The sequence below is a fragment of the Loxodonta africana genome, chromosome 8 (assembly GCF_030014295.1).
Source record: "Loxodonta africana isolate mLoxAfr1 chromosome 8, mLoxAfr1.hap2, whole genome shotgun sequence".
Classification (NCBI taxonomy): Eukaryota; Metazoa; Chordata; class Mammalia; order Proboscidea; family Elephantidae; genus Loxodonta; species Loxodonta africana.
In genome coordinates this window covers 7,293,866-7,319,432 of record NC_087349.1, presented here as the reverse complement: position 1 = coordinate 7,319,432, position 25,567 = coordinate 7,293,866, and the positions used below count along the sequence as shown (strand labels likewise).

The following is a 25,567-nucleotide window of genomic DNA, read 5'->3' as shown; positions in this document are numbered from 1 at the left end:
TCACTAATGCCTAGGATGTTGATGTTTATGCCTACCATTTCATTTTTGACTGACCATTTCCAGTTTTCCTACATTCATACTTTGTACATTCCAGGTTCTGATTATTAATGGATGTTTGCAGCTGTTTCTTCTCATTTTGAGTAGTGCCATATTAGCAAATGAAAGTCCCGAAAGTTTGACTCCACCCACGTTATTAAGGTCAACTCTACTTTGAGGAGGCAGCTCTTCCCCACTAGTCTTTTGAGTGCCATCTAACTTGAGAGGCTCATCTTCTGGCAGTATATCAGACAATGTTCCATGGCTATTCCAAAGGCTTTCACTGGCGGATTCTTGTCAGAATAGACCGCTTCTTCCTAGTTTGTCTTAGTCTGGAAGCTCAGCTGAAACCTGTCCACCATGGGTGACCCTGCTGATATCTGAATACCAGTGGCATAGCTTAGGTTTATTTTGTATGCTACAAGGGCTGTTAAAGCAAAGAGTTGGCTTCTGACTCTAGCTTCTGAGTTTTCCCTCACAGTCTGCATCACACTGTTATCACCAAGATCCTAGGACAGCAAAAGCTGCTAGCAAAAGCAGAAGCGATGCCATTAGCACGTGCCCTGGGCCTGAGACACAGGTAGGTGGCTGCATCCCAAGACCTACAGGAGGCACAAACGCTGCTTCTCTGCTATAAAGTAAGGTCCACACGCTAAAAATGCCTCTGATAGTTTCTACTCCATTAGCTTGGGGGGTTCACCCTTCTCTTCTGTGCAGTAACAGAGGTAGAGTGCTGTGTTCACCTCTTTTCTAGGCACACACATCCATTTTTCTCCCAATCCTACTCCTAGGAGCCTTGTTGCAGGTCCTGCCTGCATTCGTTCTCCCTTGTCTTCCACAGGAGGTTGTGAATTAACACGTTAATCTCACCCCCCTCCTGGAAACTCCTTTCTTCCCCAACTCCAATGATGAGTTGACTCTGGTTAGGCTCTTGCATCTCTGACTTGGTTCTTTTCAGTGGCCTTTGAGGACCGCTTTAGTCCTGTTGTTGTGAGTGGTCATTGAGTCGGCTCTGACTTAGGACTAACCTTACGTCCAACAGAATGAAACTTTGCCTGGTCTTGTGCTGTCTTTCAAAGTGGGTTTTTATTAGGAATGTTGAGGAGCCCTGGTGGTACAGTGATTAAGCGCTCGGCTCCTAACCAAAAGCTTAACTATTAGAACGTACCAGCTGCTTCACAGGAGAAAGACGTAACAATTTACTTCCTCAAAGATTACAGTCTTGGAAATCCTGTGGGGGAATTCTGCCCTGTCCTGTGGGGTAGCCATTAGTCGGCATTGAATCAACAGAAACAGGATTTTTTTTTTTTTTTTAATTAGGGATGCCTACTGAATTCACTTGTCTTTTCACTTTCAATGTTGTGCATGAATTATTGTTTATTTTCTCAGTCTTCAGGTATTACCTATGTAAGGGTGATTTTCGGTTGCGTAGTTCCGTTCAGATCTCTGATCTGCAGAACATCGTGTCAGCTTTCCAGCTGAACATCCTCACCCTGCATTCCATGGACCCACAGACGCAGCACGTGCACTGCGCCTGCGCCATTCTGCTCGGGGAGCCTCTCAGGAGAGTCTGGTGTTACATATTCAAATCATTCATCTAAGTGCGTTGTAATATGGTCACATGATCCCGAGGCCATGGGGTCTGATGAGACAGTGATATCACCTGCTTTGTGGGGAAAGGGACACCCCCTTCTCTGCTCATGCGCACAAAGTCCCTGGCCCAGCAACGTCTCCAGTCCTTCCCGACCCACCATGGAGTCCAGGCTCCTTTGCTGGGCAGCCATCTGCCTCCTGGTGGCAGGTGAGTCCCTGGACACCAAGTAGTTCCAGTGTGTGTGTGTGTGCACATGGGGGCATGTGTGAGTGTGCATGTGTGTGTGGTATATATGGTGCGTGCTTTCATGTGCTGTGAGTGTGAGGTATATGTGTGTCGTGCGTGTGAGCGTTGTGTGTGATGTCTGTGGAGAGTGTGTTTGTGTAGTGTATGTGATGAGTTTTATGTCCGTGTCCATGGTGTGTGTGTTGTGTGTATGCGTGTGTGTGTGGTGTGTGTCCCTATAGGGTGTGTATGTGTGCATGTGTGGTTTGTGTGTGGCTGTATGTGGTGAGTGTATGTGTGGTATGTGTGATATGTGTGTCAGTCTGTCTGTGTGCTGATTCTCATCACTGTTCCCATTCTGTCCCAAGCATCTGTCTCCTCAGGTCAAACAGGTGCTGGAGTCTCCCAGGCCCCCAAGCACAGGGTCACAAAGAAGGGCCAGGCTGTAGCTCTCACGTGTGATCCAATTTCTGGTCATGTTGGCCTTTTCTGGTACCGACAGACCCTGGGGCAGGGCCTGGTGCTCCTGACTTATTTTCAGAATGAAAAGGAAGCAGACAAATCGGGGATGGCTGACGATCGGTTCTCTGCGGAGAGGCCTGAGGGGTCGTCTTCCACGCTGAGGATCCAGCCTGTGGAGCCCGGGGACTCGGCCTTGTACCTCTGTGCCAGCAGCTTAGACACAGCGTGGCATGGCTACCTCCTTCCTATGCACAAACCACATACTCCTCCTCTCTCCTTGCTTCTCCTAGAAGCCTGAGCAGAGTCTTCCTCTGTCCTCCACTCCCCAGGGAAAGCAGTAGACTAGGACATTAGCTGACCTTTCTGTAGGAGGAAGCCAGACCACAGGAGAACTCCTGAAGCTCTTTGGCTGTAGGTGGGTGGATGGAAATCATTAGAAGGTGGCAGAAATATCTGCCCAACCCTCTGCTGATTTGTGTTTACTGGGGTTACTTTGATGATCTCCTGTGTGTGGCAGAGGACAGGGATTTTTTGTATATCTTCAGTAACGGAGAGAAAAGGATTTCCTTCTACTTCAAGTGCTGGGTTTTTCTTCCTATTTTAGACTAGGTAATTATTTCCTTCTATCCCTCATTCTATTTTTCTCCCTTTCAGAATGCGGTTGTAAGGGAGAAAATCCCAGTTAGTTGATAACTGTCAGATATGCCACAGGAGTTAAGTAGAATGAGCTTGGGGTAGTAAACATAGTAACTCGAAGGAATAGAGTTTGGGTGTTTTAGGCTCGTTCTCTGGATGAGCAAAACCAGTGATGGGTATATATAAAGACATATGGAAAGATTTATTTCAAGAAAAGGGCTCACACAATTGTGGAGGCTGGCAAGTCCCAAATCCAAAGACTGATCTCTCCCGACAAAAACTCGAACTTATGTGTGGCATAGTCTCTCCATCGTTTCTTCTAAGGAACATTCTGGTTGTACTTCTTCCAAGACAGATTTGCTTGTTCTTTTGACAGTGCAGGGTACATTCAATATTCTCTGTCAATGCCACATTCAGCAGAATGTTACAGGTTTTGTTAAAAATACTGTAACTGCTGTTTGTTGTTTTTTTGTTTTGTTTTGTTAAAAAGGGTTGTCCCTTTTTTAAAGACAAAATATATTCTCCATGCCTCATTCTCACCTGTACGAGTAGGGACCTTGGTGGTTCAAGTGGTTTTCATTCAGCTACTAACCTGAAGGTTGTTGGTTTGAACCCACCCAGTGATATGGTGATGATCTGGTGATCTGCTTGTGTAAAGATTCCTTCCAAGAACACCCTATGGAGCAGTTCTACTCTGTAACACATGAAGTCACCATGTGTCATAATTGACTCACTGGCAATGAGTTTGGTTGTTTTCATTTATTTGCTTGTTTGCTTAGGTCTATCAGTCAGGATCCTGGCAGGATTGAGGAAAAGCAATGAAGGGACTATTTGAAAAGTTGTGGTCGGGTTAGACAGGGGAAGAAGAAGTAGCCTAGAGGGCTAGCACAGGTGTGTGTTTCCTACCTGTGTTGGTGTGAAGGAAGGAGAAGAGGGTGTGGTTTCCCTGGCAGCTGAGCGTTGTGGCTTTGGGAGAAGGCTGCCTGTTAGGAAAGATGGCCTTAGAGGAGAAAAGTAACCAATATAAAATGAAGCCCCACAAGAAGTGAGCCAGCCAGCCAGGGAAACAGATAGTATAATCATTCCCACTTCTAATTAGGGTGACCATATGTCTTGGTTTGCTCTGAACAGGCCTGGTTTTAGCACTGAAAGTCCCCTAACCCAAGAAACCCTTTAGTCCATAACCCAGGTTTCTTGGTCATCCTGCCACCTTCTCCTTTCCTGCCATTATCTCCCTTCAGCCTCACTCAGCCATGAGGAAGAGGACAAAGGACCAGGGGGTCGGCCTCCCATAGCACCAATTTGGTGGGTATGGGCGAGCCAGCACAAACCACCCAGAGCCCACTGCATGGGGGGCTGAGGGAAGCAAGCCCCGAGGGCCTAGTCTGTGCTGAATGGTAGAGTCACAGAGGCCTTTCTGGGGAATCTGCACCCCTCAAGCTCACACATCCTGGCCCCTGGTTTGCACTTGATTACTAACCTAAAGTTCAGTGGTTTGAACTTACCCAGGGTGCTGCCGAAGAAAGGTCTGTCAATCACCTTTGTAAAGAATGTTCCTGTTATTTGTGGTTGGGTGGGTTCCAAATCATGGTTACCCCAAGTCTACAGAGCAGAACAGCTCCAGAGGGTTTTCAAGACAGTACATAACTTTTCAGAAACAAATCACCAGGCCTGTCTTCTGAGGTGTCTGTGGGTGGGTTAGAATCACCCACCTCTAGGTTAGTGTCTATGAGCAAACTGTGTCACTTAGGGACCTTTTCTAGATGTTTGAATGGATGGGTGGATGGATGGATGGATGGATGGATGGATGGATGGATGGATGGATGGATGGATGGATGGATGGATGGATGGATGGATGGATGGGTGGATGGGTGGGGGGGTGGATGGATGGATGGATGGGTGTGTGGATGGGTGGTTGGCTAGGTGGTTGGGTGGTAGGTAGAGAGGTATGTAGATAGGAGATAGAGAGAGAGATAATAGACAGACAGATAGATAGATACATGGATACACAGATACGTAGATAGCTGTGGTTGAGTAGATTCTGACTCATGGTGACCCCATGTGTGCAAAGTAGAACTGCTTCATAGAGTTTTCAAGGCTGTGACCTTTTGGAAGCAGATCGCCAGGCCTGTCTCCAGGGCCTCTCTGGGTGGATTTAAACTGACATCATTTTGGCTGGTAATCAAGCCCTTAGGTGTTTGTGCGACCAAGGGACTCCTTCTGTAAAGACCACAGCCACAAAAACCCTCTGGAGCAGTTCTAGTCTACACACCTAGGGTATCCATAGTTGGAATAGATTCAGTGGCTATGGGTTTGGTTTTTTTAATTTAGACTTCTTTGGACTTAATTATGTGGCCCACATCCTAGTTCACCATGCAGGGCTGGACGACTGCCTGGGACAGGTAGTCTAAACACAAACCTGGTTGAGACCAGCACTGGGAGATGAGTTTAGTCAGGGATCCTCCCTCACAGCAGGGCACAGGCCTCTGACTCTAGAGTGGAGGACTTCAGGCTTTCATGGGAGGAGGAGTGGAAGGTGGGACAGGGGCAGTCGGAGAAGCAAAGCCTCAGAGACACACCAGAAATGCTGTGTGTGTACTTGGCCCCCACTATAAAAAATTATTCAGATGATGCAGGAGTCTGTGGAATGGCGAGGCACTGGAAGCCTCAGCCTGCAGGGACAATGGCATCAGACAGGAGTGTCACAGGGCATCCTCCAATCAGGAAAAAGAGGCTGAGAACACCAGCTCTCACCCCCAGAGGTCCAAGGCCCCATTGAGCTGTGATATTTCCCATGCCTGGCTGGCCCTGGGCTCCTGACTCTGCTGCTCAGTGCTCAGAGCTGTTTTGCCTTGGGGGGCAGATGAGTCCTGTGAACAGTTGGTCTCTGCACTCAGAGCTGGGCCTCCCCTGGAGGTGCACCATCAGCCGCTCCTGCACTCACCTCTGCCACTTTCCCCACAGGCCCAGTGAGTTCTGGAGTCACACCCTTCCCCAGTCCCAGAGATATCTGATCAAAGCACCAGGACAGCAGGTGATGCTGAGCTGTTCCCCCCTCTCTGGGTACCTCTCTATATCCTGGTACCAACAAGTGCAGGGGCAGGGCTCCCAGTTTCTACTTTTTAGCATTACAGCAAGAAAGAGAGAAAGAAAAGTAACACCTCAGACCAGTTCTCAGGCCAACAGTTCCCTGACTTCTTCTGAGAGCTGAATCTGAGTGCCCTTGATAGGTGGGACTTGGTCGTGTTCCTCTGCCAGCAGCTTGCACAGCCCTGCAGAGCCCCAGCTGCTCTGTGCACAAAGCCCTCTGCCAGCTCAGGAAGTGACCATAAGAGAGTAGGCAGACTTCCCCAAGCAGCTGATTACAAGCGTACAATATTTATATAACTGTTAATATTTGGTTTATTAGCAAACACGCACTTTATCAACTCTACTCCACTTAGGACTCAAGCAGTCATCTTGGCTGCAGTGTGCTGGGCATCACTGGGCTTTTTAGGACCTTCCTGAACAATTACTAATAAAGCTCACACTGACCCTGAAGAGGGCACTGTTGTTGCCTCATCTTCCAGTGAGAACACTGGTTTGTTGAGCTGACTCCCTGGCATCCACATGGGGCAGGATGCCCCCTTAGCCCAGAGCTGTGGGATATTAAGCCCACTTTCTCAAGCACCACATCTTTTATTTTCTGCTTTAACATAGAGAAATTCATTTTCTCACAGTCTAGTAGGCTAGAAGTCCAAATTCAGGGCATCAGCTTCAGGGCAAGGCCCTCTGTCTGTAGTCTCTGGAGGAAGGCCCCTTTCGTCAATCTCCCTGGACTAGGAGCTTCTCTGTGCAGGAACCCCAGGTACAAAGGATGCACTCTGCTCCCAGTGCTTCTTCCTTGTCAAACAACACATCGTAAAACATGTACATTAAAAGAGGGCCTCGTCTGTGGTTGTACACTATTTCTATATAAAAATCATTCATCCTAGTTCAACCTTGCTGGGTGATCGTACTCTGGAGGTTTGGGGAGGACCATTTGATTTAAAATACTCACCCAAATCACTGAAAGTACCCTAATGATTTAACCTGAGCGTCTAAAAGACAGAAATACTTGGAGAGTTGAAAACATAGGAGAAGTTGTTTCATACTGGAAATAATAATGAGCTCAAAGGTCCAAACTGTCTTGGGAGGAGGTCAAAGACAGTACACCCTCTTGGGAGAAATGTCCAAATTTCACTTATTCTGGGATATGCCCTTGTGTACACTGAGGAGGCCCTGAGCCAAGAGCCCGGCTGGGACAATGACATCACTGAGCAATTCCAAGAGAGCCCAGGTCCCATTTTCTCAGCACACTGCCTGACGAGACCCTCCTCTCCCTTCCCTGGGCCCCGACCAGCCATGCGCTCCAGGCTCCTCTGCTGCACGGCCTCTGCCTCCTGGGTGCAGCTGAGCCTTCAGACCACCAAGTAATCCCATTGTTTGTGTGTGGATGTGGGTGTGTATCTGTGCGGAAGTGTGGTATATGCATGTGGATACATGTTTGAGATATGTGGTATATGGTGTGTGCATGTGTGTGACCTATGAACATGTGTGTATGTGTGCAGTATGTGCTGAATGTGTGTGCCTGTGTGTCCCATATGGCGTGTGGTGCGTGCATGTGGGTGTTGTATGCATGTGTGTGATGTGTGCATGTATGTGGTGTGTGCCCAAGGTTCGACACCCCGATCCCTCCCATGTCCATAGCTGGAGATCCAGGTGTTGAGTCATCTGTAAATGAAAGAAACTTTTGCTTTGTAAATGGGCTCGGATGCAGCTGTGTGCCAGAGAACATCTTCCGCTCTGGTGAAGTTTAGGTCCAGGATCAAGTTTGGGGCCAAGGTTCTTCAGATTCCGCACATGGACCAAGATCTTGGTTTGTATACGTGTAGGATTTCAGTGCCAAATTCAGATGCGGTGAGGCCAAGCCTCAGTTAGAAACCACGGCTTGGCAGGCTACAAGGGATGGGGAAACTTTGTAGGAGTGGGTGATGTCTCTGCGGCAGCTTCAACATCACAGAATGATCCTATCAGGGAAAAGGGGTGCAGAGCATTAGAGTGCTAGGCCTAGGACACCCCACCCTGAGTGGGAAACACTGCCCACCCTGCCTGGCCCGCCATAAGCTCCAGGATCATCTGCTGAGGGAACCTCTGCCTCCTGGGGCAGGTGAGTGCTGGCCACAGGTGGGAAGGCATCAACCTGCCTTTACCATCCCCGAAGTTCAAGCCCAATCATGAGGATGGCTGCAGCCAGGCCCCCTGCACTCTGTCCTCAGCTTCTTCCCTGTCCCCCCTTATACAGGCCCAATGGGTTCTGGAGGCACCCAGTGCCTGAGACACCTGAGCAAAGCATAAGGACAGCAGGTGATGCTGAGCTGTTCCCCCCTCTCTGGGGACCTTTCTGTGTACTGGTACCAGCAGACCCAGGGCAAGGGCCCTCAGTGCCGCCTAGAATATTATGACAGGAAAGAGAGAGACAAAGGTGGCATCCGGCATAAGTTCTCAGGCCAACTGACTACCTGACTACCACTCAGAGCTGAACCTGAGTGCCCTGGAGCGTGGGGGACTTGGCTGTGTTCCTCTGTGCAAGCAACTTGCACAGCCCTGCAGAGCACTGGCCTCCGTGTACACAAAGCCCTCTGCCCAGCTTAGGAAGTGATGGTGAGAGTGAGGGCGGCATCCAGGCTGAGCTCAGGACAGCTGAGCCAAGGGCTCCCCAGATTCTATTTGCTCATCCCTGTAACCTGTGTCAGTGCTGACAGAAGTGTGTTGAGGAAGGACTGTGTGACGGTTTGTTCAGCTGCAGAACCACTACTGACACGGGTGAAGGTACTCTCCTGCAGGCAGAGGTCACAAATAGCAAAGCGAAGAAGCACACTGGGCTCCATTCCTCTGGCACCTGTGGGCCCCAGATCCCCCTGCAGAACTATCCCCGCTTCAGCTTCTCCTCTTCAGGCCCAGGTGTGCAGGAGCAGGAAGGTCATAGGTCATGCACCACGTGGGATTATCATGCTGCCTCCCTGACAACTTCAGGGCAGAGACCTGCATGGATCCTACAGGTGACAAGAGAAAAGGCGCACCTCTCTGCAGTGGAGCCGTCGTTCATACCCAGACTGTGTGCCTTTTTTGATGAAGGTTGTCCCTGGGAGGTGCAAGCGGTGACCACACTCAGCTGCTAACCAGAAGGTTAGAGGCTCCAGTCCACTCAGAGCTATGTCAAAACAAAGGCCTGGCAATCTACTTCTGCAAAAGCATCTACTGAAAACCCTGTGGAGCACAGTTATACTCTGACACACACGGAGTCACCGTGAGTTGGAGTTGACTCAGTGGCAGCTGGTTTTGTTGGGTTTGTGTGAGTGGGGGGTTCCGGTGGAGTCTTCCCTGTTGCACACAGAGAGGAAGGGGGGTTTGCTAAGGAGTCTTCCTGTTCATGGTGCAGCCTACCAGGAGAGAAAGGACATAAATGGTTGGAATTTGTTAGTCCATTTCCTTTATTTAACCCACATTTTTGTGCCCTCTACTTTGTACAAGATTTGGGATCACATGAAATAAGAAACTTAAAATGAAAATAACTCTGTATCTTGCCTCGGGAGCTCCAGGGTCTACAATACTAAATGTCCAATATCGATCCTAAACACCTACCTTTTCCTGTGGAACCTTCTGTCTCATGAGTCACAGGCAATTACAGAATGCAGGGGGTCAGGGCACTACTGTGCATGCAGGGTCCAGCTCTGTTCCCTGGAGAAGATTCCAGAAGGAAACACACATGGACAATTTTATTAGTATCTGGCTGCATCCGAGTAGACTGTGACTTACAGCAACCCCATCTGAGTCAGCGTAGAACGTCTCCGTGGGGTTTTCAGTCGCTGACTTTTCATAAGCAAATCTCCAGGTCTTACTTTGGAGGCACCTCTGGGTGCACTCAAACCTCCAACCTTTTGGTTAGCAGCTGAGTGTGTTAACCCTTTGCACCACCAGGACCTCAGTCCACTGATTAGCAACCTTAATTCAATCTACAGCCTTATTCCCCCACTGTGAAGTCTAATACACTTACAGGCTCCAGGGCTTCGGATGTGCACATCTTTGGGGAACTTTCTCCTCCCGACCACACCCAAGAAGCAGGTGCCTGGATGTATCTAGCTAGGTGTGGGCAGGTATCCCACCAGTCGGTGAATGGATAAGGAACTGAGTGAAACCTTCCTGAGTGCTGGTTGAAGAGGTGCCCTGGGATCTGGAGCCCTGACTCCAGAGAGGGTCTTTGCAGGTGGAAGGAGGTTAACAGGAGGGTGGGCAACCAAGCAAATGAGAAAAGGACTCTTGAAGGAATATCTGGGACACGTGAGTCATAAATGGCACCAGGAAGCCCCAAAGATCTCCCCTGGCATTCTGGACTGCAGGGTTAGTTAGGTAAATAAAAGCCAGTGAGTCAAGGAGGAAATCCACAAACTGTTTTGTGGGAAGCCAGGAAAGACTCATCTCCTGACTAGATTTGTGCAAATCAGAGGACTGCATTCCTCCCACTCTGAGCTGCTGGCTGCATGTTTGTTTTTTACCTGAAGTTTCCCAGGGGGTGGAGGAGGGGGCGTGGCCACTGGGGCAGGCTGCTCTGGGGCCAGGCTGGACAGGAGGGTGACATCTCAGAAGGGCCCTTCCAGAGTTGGTTCCTGCCATGCGCCTCCTGTGCACTGTGGTCCTGGCTGTCCTGGGGGCAGGTGTGTCCTGGGCAGGAGCCTCCCCTCTCCTGGGATTTCCCAATCCTGCCCCAGCTTTTCCCTGTGGCCTTGGCACCAGCTTTGGTCTCTGTCCCCACAGGGCACACGGATGCTGGCATGACGCAGACCCCAAGGCACACGATCACAAGGACAGGAGGGAATGTTACCCTGCAATGCACCCAGGACATGAACCACAACTCCATGTACTGGTACCGACAAGACCCGGGACCGGGCCTGCGGCTGATCCCCTACTCTAATGGTGTGCCTGATACCTACAAAGGCGATGTCCCCGAGGGGTACAGTGTCTCCAGATCAAACACGAAGGACTTCCCCCTCACGGTGGGGTCAGCCGTCCCGTCGCAGACAGCTGTGTACTTCTGTGCCAGCAGTGTCTCCACAGTGCTGCACAGCCACCTCAGCCCCTCACAAAAAGGGTTCAGGAAACCCATGCAGCCCGCTCAGCCTGGGGACCTTGGAGCTGGGGTGGCAGGCGCAGGGGCCTCTGTTGCTGCTGAGGTCCAGCTTAAGGCACTCTCAGCCAGCCAGGACCTAGTGATGGAACTCAGCTGTGTGTCTCTGGGCTAGCAGCAATCACACAGAGCTGCAGTGTGTCCTGTCCCTGAGACCCTTGCCTGGCTCCCAAATGCTCGACCTTTGCCAGCCCTGCTCCCCCTGAAGGAAAGTGAGTTTGTAACTACAGTGTCCTATTAATGAAAGTGGACGTATTTTAGTGACTATGGAACACCTGGGCATTCTCCTAGCAGTGGAGTGAGGAGTTGAACCCCCTGTAACAGCCTCGTGGGTTCTGGAAGCATGGGGAGATGCTCTAGGGCATATCACACACCGGTGTTTCTGGACTAAGTCTCCTTCCATAAAGGCTAAGTCTCCTTCCATAAAGAAGTGGAGAGGAACTCTTTCTGTGGCACGGAGACTTGAGTGGCAGGGCTTTGCCATGGGACGTGGAGACATAGTCTCTCACAGAGAGAAGAGAATGCAGGGGACATGGGTCTTTGACTGGGGCAGTGGGCCAGGACCCCTGTGGTGATTTTTTTCAAGAGCGCTTACCCGCTGCAGTAGAGTGGATTCTGACTCATAGCGACCCTGTAAGACAGAGTAGAACTGCCCCATACGGTTTGCAAGGAGCGCCTGGTGGATTCGAGCTGCTGACCTTTTGGTTAGCAGCCGTAGCTCTTAACCACTATGCTGCCAGGGTTTCCAAAGGGAGTTTATACATGTTCAAATCAGTGATGCAAGTGTGTTATAATGTGGGCACATGTTCCTGAGGCCATGGGAACTGATGAGACTGTGGGGAAAGGGACACTTCCTCCTCTGCTCCTGTGCACAAAACCCTGCCCCAGCAAATCCTCCAGTCCTGCCCAACCCACCATGGGCTCCAGGCTCCACCGCTGGGTGGCCCTCTGCTTCCTGGGGGCAGGTGAGTCCCTGGAAACCAAGTAGTTCCAGTGTGTGGTGCGTGCGTGTGCATGCATGGGGGCATGTGTGAGTGTGTGTGTGTGCTTGTATGTGGTGCGTGTGTGTGGTATGAGTGTGTGTTGTGTGTGTTGTGAGTGATGTCTGTGTTTATGTGGTGTATGCATTGAGTGTGTATATGGTATGTGTGTTATGTTCATGTGTATGGTGTATGTGTTGTGTGTGTGTGTGTGTGTGGTGTGTGTGCCTGTATGGTATGTGTGTATGCACAATATATGTGGTGTGTATGTCTGTGTGCATGTGTGTTTTGTGTGTGGCTGTATGTGGTTAGTGTATGTGTGGGGTGTGTGATGTGTGTGTGTGTGTCTGTCTGTGTGGTGATTCCCGTCATTGTTCCCATTCTATTCCCAGCACATGTCTCCTCAGGTCACAGAGGTGCTGGACTCTTCCAGGCCCCCAAGCACAGGGTCACAAAGAGGGGCCAGACTGTAGCCCTCAGGTGTGATCCAATTTCTGGTCATGCTGGCCTTTTCTGGTACCGACAGATCCGGGGGCAGGGCCTGGTGCTCCTGACTTATTTCCAGAATAAAGATGAAGCAGACAAATCGGGGATGCCTAAGGATTGGTTCTCAGTGGAGAAGCCTGATGGATCATCTTCCACGCTGAGGATCCAGGCTGTGGAACCAGGGGACTTGGCCGTGTACCTCTGTGCCAGCAGCTTAGCCACAGCGTGGCATGGCCACCTCCTTCCTGTGCACAAACCACGTACTCTTCCTCTCCTTGCCTCTCCTAGAAGCCTGAGCAGAGCCTTCCTCTGTCCTCCACTCCCCAGGGAAAGAAGTAGACAAGGACATCAGCTGACCTTTGTGTAGGAGGAGGCAGGACCACAGGAGAACTCCTGAAGCACTGTGGCTGTAGGTGGAGAGAAGGAAATCATTAGAAGGAGACAGAAATGTCTGCCCAGTGCTATACTGATCTGTATTTACTGGGGTTACCTTGATGGTCTCCCTTGTGTGGCGGGGGTAGGGCTTTTTTGTATATCTTCAGTAACGGAGATGAAAGAACCTCCTACTTCAAGTGCTGAGTTTTTCTTCCCATTTTAGAGAAGATATTATTTCCTTCTATCCCTCACTCTATTTCTCTTCCTTTCAGAACATAGCTGAAAGGGAGAAAGTCCCAGTTAGATGACAACTGTCAGTTATGCTACAGGAGTTAAGTAGAATGAGCTTAGAATAGTAAACATAATAACTCAAAGGAATAGAGTTTGGGTGTTTCACGCTGGCTCCTCTAGATGAGCAAAACCAGTGAGGGGTATATATAAAGACATATGTTGTTGTTGTTAGGTGCCGTCGAGTTGGTTCCGACTCATAGCGACCCTATGCACAACAGAACGAAACACTGCCAGGTCCTGAGCCATCCTTACAATTGTTGTTATGCTTTAGCTCATTGTTGCATCCACTGTGTCAATCCACCTCTTTGAGTGTCTTCCTCTTTTCCACTGACCTGTACTCTGCCAAACATGATGTCCTTCTCTAGGGACTGATCCCTCAGGACAACATGTCTAAAGTATGTGAGACGCAGTCTCGCCATCCTTACTTCTAAGGAGCATATTGAAAGACATAAAGAAAGATTTATTTCAAGAAAGTGGCTCACACAATTGTGGAGGCTGGCAAGTCCCAAATCCACAGGTCAGGTGTCAGGCTAGAGGCTTCTCCTGACTCACGTGGTTGCAGGAGCTGGTGAATCCAAAATCTGCAGGTCATGCGGCAGGCTGAAATTTCTCCAGGAACTGGAGTCAACCATGAGATGAGTGCAGGATTGAGAGAGAGAGTATGAGATTTGCCGGAACAACCACATACATTGGATGCAGGCCACACCTCCAAGGAAATTGTTCTCCCACCTGATTGGCTGCTCACATCAGATCACAAAATGGAGGATGATTACATAATATCTGCCAAACCATAAGATCCATGGTCTAGACAAGCTGACACAGAACGTTAACCAGCACATAGGGTTAGGACTAGTGCTGGGATTTGGGTTCAATAAAATTGATTGCAAAACTTCCAGAATATCCTGGAATATGCACTCTGCTGCCTACGCAGAAGCCCCTGGGTGGCAGACGAGTTTGTGCTCCACTACTAACCGGAAGGTTGGCAGTTCAAATCCACCCACCGCAATCAGGGAAGAAAGGGCTGGATATCTGCTTCCACAGAGATTACAGTCAAGAAAACCTTGTGGAGCTCAGTTTTACTCTGTAACACACGCGTCCCTTGTAACTCAGAAGCTAAGTCAATGGTTTGGTGTTTGATTTTGAATATGCAGACAGTTCCTAGAGTCTCTTGGGCCAGAGCAGAAGGGATAAAACTTGATGGGGCTTCCCTTTTTGGTCTCAAGATGTCACTGTGGTACCACTGAGGTCTAGGGGGCTGGCGGGGGCGGGGGGGGTTCTTGGGGAGCTGCCCAGGAGGGGAAGGGTTAAGAAAAACTTCACCACATTCCATATTAGGCAGGGTTTTGGAGCTCTCAGTCACTGCCAGGCTACCTATAGCTCTGCAGGAGGTGGGTGGTCCCTCTAATTGCTAATGAAACCCACAGTGGGAGATCTGTGGGCCCACAGCGTTCATCCCAGGGGCAAGTGCAAAGAGAGGAGGATGAGAAGCCCTGGGGTGGGGTCTACACTGAACTCAGTGCACTGTGCCTTACCCTATTGTTCCTGCAGTCAGAGAGCCCTGGGCCTGGGACCCTGGGGGAAGGCTACCCAAATGTCCATTGGAGAAGGGGCTCTGAGGAAGAGGAGGATTAAGAAGGAGAGGAGGAGGAGAAGGAGGGAAAAGGAGATGAGAAGAAAGTGGAGGAAGAGAAGGAGAAGAAGGAAGAAAAAGAGGAGCAAGGGAAGGATGAGAAGAAGAGGTGTTAGGAGGAGGAAGAGAAGGTGGAGAAAAAAGAGAAGGAGGGGGAGGAAGAAAGAACAGGAGAATGGGGCTCCGTAGAGGAGGAAGAGGAGAGCATTGGTCTGGGTGGTATGTACCTGCTTGTGCATGTGTGGGCACGTGCATGTCTGTGTGTACATGTTTGTGTGCCTGTGACTTTGCATGTGTGCATGTGTGTGCATGTGATAGAGAGAATGCAGATAGCACTTCACGATACATTATCAATTTCAAATATTTTCGGTATCTGAGTAAAGTAGAAACCTGAAATTTATGGCTCATTTTGTTTCCAAGGGATAGGAGGAAAGTAGGATGCCATCGAGCAGCTTTAAACTCTCCGGGATTTGGGATTTTACAACTCTTAAATAATTACATAAGTCACTTTAGTATTATTGGGTGGCTGTTGTCTTTGTTTTAACTCCTGTGATATTCACCCCTGATACATGGAGACCCAATGAAGAGCAGAATGAAACTCTTCCCGGTCTTGCACCATGCACCTAATGGGATGTGGACTGGAATGTCATGATTGCTAGGATTTTCATTATCTGATTTTCAGAAGCAGATCACCAGCCCTTTCTGGTTATTCCATCTTAGTCTGGACTCCTCTAAAATCTGCTCAGCTTTACAGCAACACACAGGCCTCCAATGACAGATGGGTGGTGGTTGAGCATGAGGTGAACTGGCAGGGAATCAAAGCTGGGTCTCCTACATGGAAGGTAAGAGTTCTGTCTCTGAACCATCACCACCCCCTAGCAAACAAAAACTCTCTGAAAGAAAAAAAATGTCAATCGCAAACTATAAAACCCACAAGGAAACAAACCACTCAGGGGAAATGTTAATAGATGCCCCAGACAGCAGCACTGGACCTGGAGATAATCAGCTAGTAGAATTATCAGCCGGAGACTGTAAGCTAAGTCTCTACCAAGTACCTGTGGGCATAGGGCGGGCTTTGGAGGGTTCTGAAGCTGTCTCAAGGGTAGATTAAGAAAGGAACTGAAATAACCATTGCTTTGGGTTGCATTAAAACCCATGCTGTTGTTGTTGTTAGGTGCCGTAGAGTCGATTCCAACTCATAGCGACCCTATGCAAAACAGAAGGAAACACTGCCCAGTCCTGCACCATCCTTACAATTGTTGTTATGCTTGAGCTCATTGTTGCAGCCGCTGCGTCAATCCACCTCGTTGAGGGTCTTCCTCTTTTCCACTGACCCTGTACTCTGCCAAGCATGATGTCCTTCTCCAGGGACTGATCCCTCCTGACAACATGCCCAAAGTATGTAAGATGCAGTCTCACCATCCTCGCCTCTGAGGAGCTTTCTGGCTGCACTTCTTCCAAGACAGATCTTTTCGTTCTTCTGGCAGTCCATGGTATATTCAATATTCTTCGCCAACGCCACAATTCAAAGGCATCAACTCTTCTTCAGTCTTCCTTATTCATTGTCCAGCTTTTACATGCATATGATGTGATAGAAAATACCATGGCTGGGGTCAGGTGCACCTTAGTCTTCAGGGTGACATCTTTGCTCTTCAACGCTTTGAAGAGGTCCTGTGCAGAAGATTTACCCAATACAATGTGTCTTTTGATTTCTTCCCTGTTGCTTCTGTGGCTGTTGATTGTGGATCCAAGTAAAATGAAATCCTTGACAACTTCTATCTTTTCTCCGTTTATCATGATGGTGCTCATTGGTCCAGTTGTGAGGATTTGTTTTCTTTATGTTGAGGTGTAATCCATACTGAAGGCTGTGGTCTTTGATCTTCATCAGTAAGTGCTTCAAGTCCTCTTCACTTTCAGCAAGCAAGGTTGTGTTATCTGCATAGCGCAGGTTGTTAATAAATCTTCCTCCAATTCTGATGCCCCATTCTTCTTCATATAGTCCAGCTTCTCGGATTATTTGTTCAGCATACAGATTAAATAGGTGTGGTGAAAGAATACAACCCTGATGCACACCTTTCCTGACTTTAAACCAATCAGTATCCCCTTGTTCTGTCTGAACAACTGCCTCTTGATCTATGTAAAGGTTCCTCATGAGCACAATTAAGTGTTCTGGAATTCCCGTTCTTCCCAATTTTATCCATAGTTTGTTATGATCCACACAGTCGAATGCCTTTGCATACTCAATAAAACACAGGTAAACATCCTTCTGGTATTCTCTGCTTTTAGCCAGGATCCATCTGACATCAGCAATGATAGCCCTGGTTCTGCGTCCTCTTCTGAAACTGGCCTGTATTTCTGGCAGTTCCCTGTCGAGATACTGCTGCAACCATTTTTTAATGATCTTTAGCAAAATTTTGCTTTTGTGTGATATTAATGATATTGTCCTATAATTTTCACATTTGGTTCGATCACCTTTCTTGGGAAGAGGCATAAACATGGATCTCTTCCAGGCAGTTGGCCAGGAAGCTGTATTCCATATTTCTTGGCATAGGCGAGTGAGCACCTCCAGCACTGCATCTGTTTGTTGAAATATCTCAATTGACATTCCATCGATTCCTGGAGCCTTGTTTTTTGCCAATGCCTTCAGAGCAGCTTGGACTTCTTCCTTCAATACCATCAGTTCTTGATCATATGGCATCTCTTGAAATGGTTGAATATCGACTAATTCTTTTTGGTATAATGACTCTGTGTATTCTGTCCATCTTCTTTTGATGCTTCCTGCATCGTTTAATATTTTCCCCATGGAATCCTTCACTATTGCAACTCGAGGCTTGAGTTTTTTCTTCAGTTCTTTCCATTTGAGAAACACCAAGCATGTTCTTCCATTTTAGTTTTCCGTCTCCAGCTCTTTGCACGCCATTATAATACTTTACTTTGTCTTCTCGAGAGGCCCTTTGAAATCTTCTGTTCAGTTCTTTTACTGCATCAATTCTTCCTTTTGCTTTAGCTGCTCGACTCTCAAGAGCAAGTTTCAGAGTCTCCTCTGACATCCATCTTGGTCTTTTCCTTCTTTCCTGTCTTTTCAGTGACCTCTTGCTTTCTTCATAGGTGATGTCTTTGATGTCATTCCACAACTCGTCTGGTCTTCGGTCACTAGTGTTCAGTGCATCAAATCTCTTCTTGAGATGGTCTCTAAATTCAGGTGGGATATACTCAAGGTCATATTTTGGCTCTCGTGGACTTGCTCTGATTTTTTCCAGTTTCAGCTTGAACTTGCATATGAGCAATTGATGGTCTACTCCACAGTAGGCCCCTGGCCTTGTTCTGACTGATGATATTATGCTTTTCCATTGTCTCTTTCCACGGATGTACTCAATTTGACTTCTATGTGTTCCAGCTGGCGAGGTCCATGTGTATACTCGCCGTTTATGTTGGTGAAAGAAGGTATTTGCAATGAAGAAGTCATTGGTCTTGCAAAATTCTATCATTCGCTCTCTGGCATTTTTTCTATCACCAAGGCCATATTTTCCAACTACTGATCCTTCTTTGTTTCTAACTTTCACATTCCAATTGCCAGTAATTATCATGGGTTAAAACCCATGAGCTCCTCCAATTTCTTCTTATAAAAGTTGGCAAAGTGATACTGAGCATTAACTTTCTTCTACTCTAACCCACATCCCTCCTTTGCACCTTGCGGGTGGATGCCCACACCCAAGAGCCCATTTTCTTACATGGATGAACAAGCTTCAAGACTGGGAGATCCAGAGGTGGGCTTCCCAGGGTGCAAAGCCACGTGCAGCAAGATTGTAGGTGCCCATACCCAGCATCCGAGGTCACAGATTGGGGAGGAAATCCAGTCAGCATATGGCCACTCCGCTAAAAGCCAATGACAATGTGGAGAAACTGCTGACCACTTGGCCAAATTATGAAGTCAACGGTGCATGCGATGATTTCAACAGCCTTTGAAGTCATTTTTTGTCTGTTTTGAAGTTTTTGTGTTAAAAATTTTTTGTAGATGCAAGATTTAAAATGGCTTTCTTGGGCCAAGAGCTAAACAAGAATTAGTCTTAATGCCATTTAGCTGAAGCAGCAACTTTATCCAGAATCAAACTTAGGAAGTTTTCCTTACCTGCATGAGTTAGCAATACTTAACCAGCATGGGTTAGCAACACTCATCTAGTCAACACAAAACAACTGAGCATTCAGTGATAACTTTCCCAAAACAAAAGGATGGGTGGGTGAGTGGATGTATGTATGGATGGATGGATGGATGGATGGGCAGGTGGGAAGTTGGAGGGATGGATGGATGGATGGATGGATGGATGGATGGATGGATGGATGGATGGATGGATGGATGGACGGATGGGTGGGTAGTCAAGTAGATAGAAGACAGAGAGAGAGAGATAATAGACAGACAGATAGACAGATACACGGCCCTATACACAAAGCCCTGTGCCCAGCTTAGGAAGTGTTGGTGAGAATGGCGCGGCCTCCAGGCTGAGCTCAGGCCAGCTGAGCCGAGGGCTCCCCAGACTCTCTTTGCTCATCCCTGTAACCTGTGTCACTGCTGACAGAAGTGTGCTGAGGAAGGACTGTGTGACGGTTTGTTCAACTGCAGAAGCACTACTGACAGAGGTGAAGCCACTGTCCTGTAGGCAGAGGTCACAAACAGCAAAGCGAGGAGGCACACTGGGTTCCATTCCTCAGGTACCTGTGGGCCCTCCGACCCCTCTGTAGAAGTATCCCTGCTTCAGCTTCTCTTTTTCAGGCCCAGATGTGCAGGAGCAGGAAGGTCATAAGTCATGGACCACGTGGGATTATCATGCTGCCTCCCTGACAACTTCAGGGCAGAGACCTGAGTGGATCCTACAGGTGACAAGAGAAAAGGCGCACCTTTCTGCACTGGAGCTGTCGTTCATACCCAGACTATGTGCCATTTTTCTTGAAGGCTGTTCCTGCAGGTGCAAACGGTGACCACGCTCAGCTGCTAACCAGAAGGTTAGAGGTTCCAGTCCACTCAGAGCTACGTCAAAACAAAGGTCTGGCAGTCTACTTCTGCAAAAACATCTACTGAAAACCCTATGGAGCACAGTTATACTCTGACACACATGGAGTCACCGTGAGTTGGAGCTGACTCAGTGGCAGCTGGTTTTGTTGGGTTTGTGTGAGTGGGGGGGTTCCTGTGGAGTCTTCCCTGTTGCACACAGAGAGGAAGGGGGGTTTGCTAAGGAGTCTTCCTGTTCATGGTGCAGCCTACCAGGAGAGAAACGACATAAAGGGTTGGAATTTGTTAGTCCATTTCCTTTATTTAACCCATTGTTTTGTGCCCTCTACTTTGTACAAGATTTATTTTTTTACTTTGTACAAGATTTGGGATCACATGAAATAGGAAAGGAAACTTAAAAATGAAAATAAGTATGTTTCTTGTTTGGGGGTTCCAGGGTCCCCAAGCTAAACGTACAATATTGACCTTAAATATCTGCCTGTTTCTGTGGAACCTTCTGTCTCATGAGTCACAGGCCAGTTACGGAATGCAGGTGGTCAGGGCACTACTGTGCATGCAGGGTCCAGCTCTGCTCCCTGGAGAAGGTTCCGAGTGAAAAACTCACGGAAAATTTCACCAGTTACCATCCCCAGCTGCAGTCAAGTAGATTCTGACTCAGAGCAACTGCATGTGTGTCAGCGTAGAACGTCTCCGCGGGGTTTTCAGTCGCTGACTTTTCATAAGCAGATCTCCAGGCCTTACTTTGGAGGCACCTCTGGGTGCACTCAAGCCTCCAAACTTTTGCTTAGCAGCTGAGTGTGTTAACCCTTTGCAACACCAGGAACTCAGTCCACTGATTAGCAACCTTAATTCAACCTGCAGCCTTAATCCCCCGCCATGAAGTCTAATACACTCACAGGCTCCAGGGCTTGGGATGTGGACATCTTTGGGGATCGTTCTCCTGCTGACCACACCCAGGAAGCAGGTGTCGTGATGAATCTAGCTAGGTGTGGGCAGGTGTCCCCCCAGTCAGGGAATTGATAACGAATTGAGTGAAACTTTCCCGAGTGCTGGTTGAAGAGGCGCCCTCGGATCTAGAGCTCTGACTCCAGAGCGAGTCCTTGCAGGTGGAAGGAGGTTAACAGGATGGTGGGTGACCGAGCAAATGAGAAAAGGACTCTTGAAGGAGTTCTAGAACACAGGAGTCTTTGTTGCACCAGGAAGCCACAAGGATCTCCCCTGACATTCTGGACTGCAGGGACAGTTAGGTAAATAAAAGCCAGTGAGTCAAGGAGGAATTCCATCCTCAGGGAGAAATTTATACAGAGTTACAAACTGTTCTGCACAAAGGCAGAAAAGACTCCTCTACACACAGAACTTGTGCAAATTCAGAGCAGTGCATTCCTCCCAGTCTGGGCTGTTGGCCTGAGTGTTTATTTTGACTGGAGGTTGCAGGGAAAAGGGGCGTGGCCACTGGGGCAGGCTGCTCTGGGGCCAGGCTGGGGCAGGAGGGTGACATCTCAGAAGGACCCCTCCAGAGCTTGTCCCTGCCATGCGCCTCCTGTGCGTTGTGGTCCTGGCTGTCCTGGGGGCAGGTGCGTCCTGGGCAGGACCCTCTCCTCTCCTATGACTTCCGGATCCTTCCCCAGCCTTTCCCTTTGGCACCAACTTTGTTCTTTGTCCCCACAGGGCACACGAATGCTGGCGTCACCCAGAACCCGAGGCACAAAATCGCGAGGACAGGAGGGAACGTGACCCTGGAATGTACCCAGAACATGAACCATGAGTACATGTACTGGTACCGACAAGACCCGGGACTGGGGCTGCGGCTGATCCACTACTCTGTCCGTGTTGGTGATACTGAAAATGGTGACATCCCCGAGGGTTATAGCGTCTCCAGATCAAAAAAGGAGCACTTCCACCTCACCCTGGGGTCGGCCGCCCCCTCGCAGACAGCTGTGTACTTCTGCGCCAGCAGTTACTCCACAGTGCTGCAGGGTCACATCAGCCCCTCACAAGAAGGGCTCACGAGGCCCCCATAGCCTGCTCAGACCCAGGGCCTCGGAGCTGGGGTGGAAGGTGCAGGGCCCTCCATTCCTGCTGAGGTCCAGCTCCAGGCCACTCTCAGCCAGCCTAGACCTGGGGATGGGACTCAGTCATGTGTCTCTGGGCTAGCAGCAATCACACAGAGCTGCAATGTGTCCTGCCCCGGGGCCCCTCACCTGGCACCCATGCTCCCCACGAAGGAAAGGGAGTTTGAAACTACAGTGTCCAGTTAATGAAAGCAGACATACTTTAGTGACCATGGAACACCTGGGGATTCTTCTAGCAGTGAAATGAGGAGCTGAACCCCCTGTAACAGCCTTGTGGGTTCTGGAAGCATCAGGAGACGCTCTAGAGCATGTTACACACCACTGTTTCTGGACGAGGAGCCTGAGTCTCCTTCCACAAGGAAGAGGAGAGGAACCTTTTCTGTGGCATGGAGACTTGAACAGCAGGGCTTTGCCATGGGTCGTGGGTAGAGTCCTTGATGGAGATGAGAGAAGCCAGGGGACATTGGTCCCTGACAGGCAAAAGGAATAGGAGCTCCGGACTCAGACACTGACCCAGGCATCACTTCGTCTCCTGTGTCCCTGGATACCACAGTGACTTCAAGCTTATCCGTGCCTAGCCGAGTCAGCCCCCAGTGCCCACCCTGCCTAAGGTTGGGGATGCTGAGCAGTGTGGCCAGGAGGGTGGAGGGGCCATGGCAGACAGGAACACATGGACCATGGGATCGTCCTCAGTCAGGCATTTGAGGTGCTGGAGGTGGGTCACAGTGAACAAGCCTGGCAGATGAGGAGAGTGGTGAGGGAGAAGGTGCACTTAGAGCTGTGGTGTGAGTCTCCTGTCCAGACAGTCCGGGGGCTCTGGGCTAGCACCCATGAGGTGATGTTTTCAAAAAGGAGCTTGTACATATTCAAATCAGTCATCAAAGTGTGTTATAATATGATCTCGTTTCCGGAGAGCTTGGAGACTGATGAGACAGTGACATGACCTGTCTTGTGTGGGGAGGGATGTCTCCCTCCTTTGCTCATGAGCACAAAGACCCTGAACCAACAAACTCTCCAGGTATACAGGACCCACCATGGGCTCCTGGGTCATCTACTGGGTGGCCCTCTGGCTCCTGGGGGCAGGTGAGTCCCTGGACACCAAGTATTTCCAGTGTGTGTATGCGTGCACGTGTGTCTATGCATGGGGGGCATGCATGACTGTGTGTGTGAGTGGTAAGTACAGTGTGTATATTTGGTGTGTGTGTGTGTCTGTGCGGTGATTCCCGTCATTGTCCCCATTCTGTTCCCAGCATCTGTCTCCTCGGGTCACATAGATGCCGGAGTCTCCAAGGCCCCTGGCACAGTGTCACAAAGAGAGGCGAGGCCATAGCCCTCAGGGACAAAACTGCCTTTACTGGTACTGACAGAACCTGGTGTTTTTGATGTAGTTCCAAAACAAGGAGGGAGCAGACACGTCAGGGATGCCTGAGGCTCAGTTCTCAGTGGTGAAGTCTGACGGGACGTCTTCCACGCTGAGGACCCAGGCTGTGGAGACAGGGGACTCGACCATGTACCTCTGTGCCAGCAGCTTAGCCACAGTGTGGCATGGCCACCTCCTTCCTGTGCACAAACCACGTACATCTACTCTCTCCTTGCCACTCCTAGAAGCCTGAGCAGAGCCTTCCTCTGTCCTCCACTCCCCAGGGAAAGCAGTAGACTAGGACAGCAGCTGACTTTTTTGTAGGAGGAGGCTAGACCAAAGGAGAACTCCTGAAGGGCTGTGGCTGTTGGCCAGTGGATGGAAATCATTAAATGGTAAAAGAAATGCCTACCCAGCCCTTAGCTGATCTGTGTTTACTCTAGTTACCTTGATGATCTCCTGTGCGTGGTGGTGGTAATGGCATCTTGGTATATCTTCAGTAATGGATGAAGAAACCTACTCTCAGGTGCTGGGTTTTTCTTCCTATTTTAGACTAGGTATTATTTCCTTCTATCCCCAGGTCTATCCCTCTCCCTTTCAGGACATGCTTTTAAGGGAAGAAAATCCCAGTTAGATGATAACTGTCGGATATGCCATAGGATTTAAGTAGAGAGTAGCACAGGGATGTTAAACATGGTAAGTTGAAGGAATAGAGTTAGGGAGTTTAGGCTGGGTTCTCTAGAGGAGCAAAACCAGTGAAGTGTATGTATAAATATATATAGAAGGATTTATTTCAAGGAAATGGCTCACACAATTGTGGAGGCTGGCAACTCCCAAATCCGTTGGTCAGGTGTCAGGCTGAAGGCTTCTCCAGAAACTAGAGGTCAATCATGAGACGAGTGCAGGATCCAGAGAGAGAACGTGCTTTTCCAGAACATCCATATACATTGGATGCAGGCCACACCCCCAGGAAACTGCCCTTCCAACTCATTGGTTGCCCACAAAACAGAGGATGATTAAATAACATCTGCCAAACCATGAGAACCATGGCCTAGCCAAGTTGACAGATAACATTAAGCGTCACGTAGGTCTAGGACTAGTGTTGGGATTGGGGTTAGAGGATGTTGATTGTAAAGCTTGAAGATTATTCTGGAATATGCACCCTGCCATCTATGCAGAGGTCCCTGAATGGGGCACAAGTTTATGCTCAACTACTAATTGAAACTTTGGTGGTTCTAATCCATCCAATAGAACCACAGAAGAAAGGTTTGCAGATCTGCTTCCATAGAGGTTACACCCTGTGGAGCTCAGTTCTACTCAGTAACACATGAGGTCTTCAGAAGCTGAAATCAACGACAATGGTTAGATGTCTGGTTTTCAATATGCAAACACTTCCCAGTAATTTTGGGGCCAGTGCCCAATAACCAAAACCCAATGCCATCGAGTTGATTCCGACTCACAGCGACCCTATACGCCAGAGTAGAACTGCCCCATAGAGTTTCCAAGGACCGTCTGGTGGATTTGAACTGCCAGCTCTTTGGTTAGCAGCTGTAGCACTTAACCACTAGACCACCAGTGCAGAAGGGATAAACAATGATGATGCTTCCCTTTTTTGGCCACAAGATGGCACTGTGGCGCTACTGAGAATTCAGAGTCCTGGGTGGTGCAGATAAGCTGCCCTGGAGGTGAAGGGTTAAGAAAAACTTCATTGATCCAATATTAGGCAGGTGTTTGAGGCTTTTGGAAACCCTGGTTGCATAGTGATTAAGAGCTCTGGCTGCAAACCAAAAGTTTGGCAGTTCGAATCTACCATGTGCTCTTTGGAAACCCTGCGGGGCAGTTCTACTCTGGCCTATAGGGTCCCTAAGTGTCCAAAAGGACTGGAGAGCAATGGGTTTGGTTTTCATTTTGTTTTGAGGCTTTCAGTCACTGCCAAGATACCTACAGCTCTGTGGGAGGTGTTAGGCCCCCCTAATTGCTAATGAGAACCACAGTGGGAGAACTGTGGACCCACAGCCTTGATGCCAGAGGGAGGTGCAAAGAGAGGAAGATGAGAAACCCTAGGGTGGGGTCTACCCTGAAATCAGAGCTCTGCCCCTCAGCTTGTCCTTCCTGCAGTCAGAGGGGCCTAAGCCTGATACCCTTCAGGAAGGCTGATCCAACTGTCTACTGGAGGAGGGGCTCTAAGGAAGAGGAGGAGGAGGAAGGAGGG

At 49.1% G+C, this 25,567-nt stretch overlaps 1 gene segment (V, D, J or C); it reads left to right on the top strand.

The window, feature by feature from the left end:
* Window positions 1-21,424: 21,424 nt before the first annotated feature.
* On the top strand, window positions 21,425-21,944 carry LOC135227206 (T cell receptor beta variable 6-5-like). The segment is given in 2 exon segments: window positions 21,425-21,497; window positions 21,592-21,944. Coding segments are annotated over 2 exon segments (396 nt in total).
* The last annotated feature ends 3,623 nt before the right edge of the window (window positions 21,945-25,567 follow it).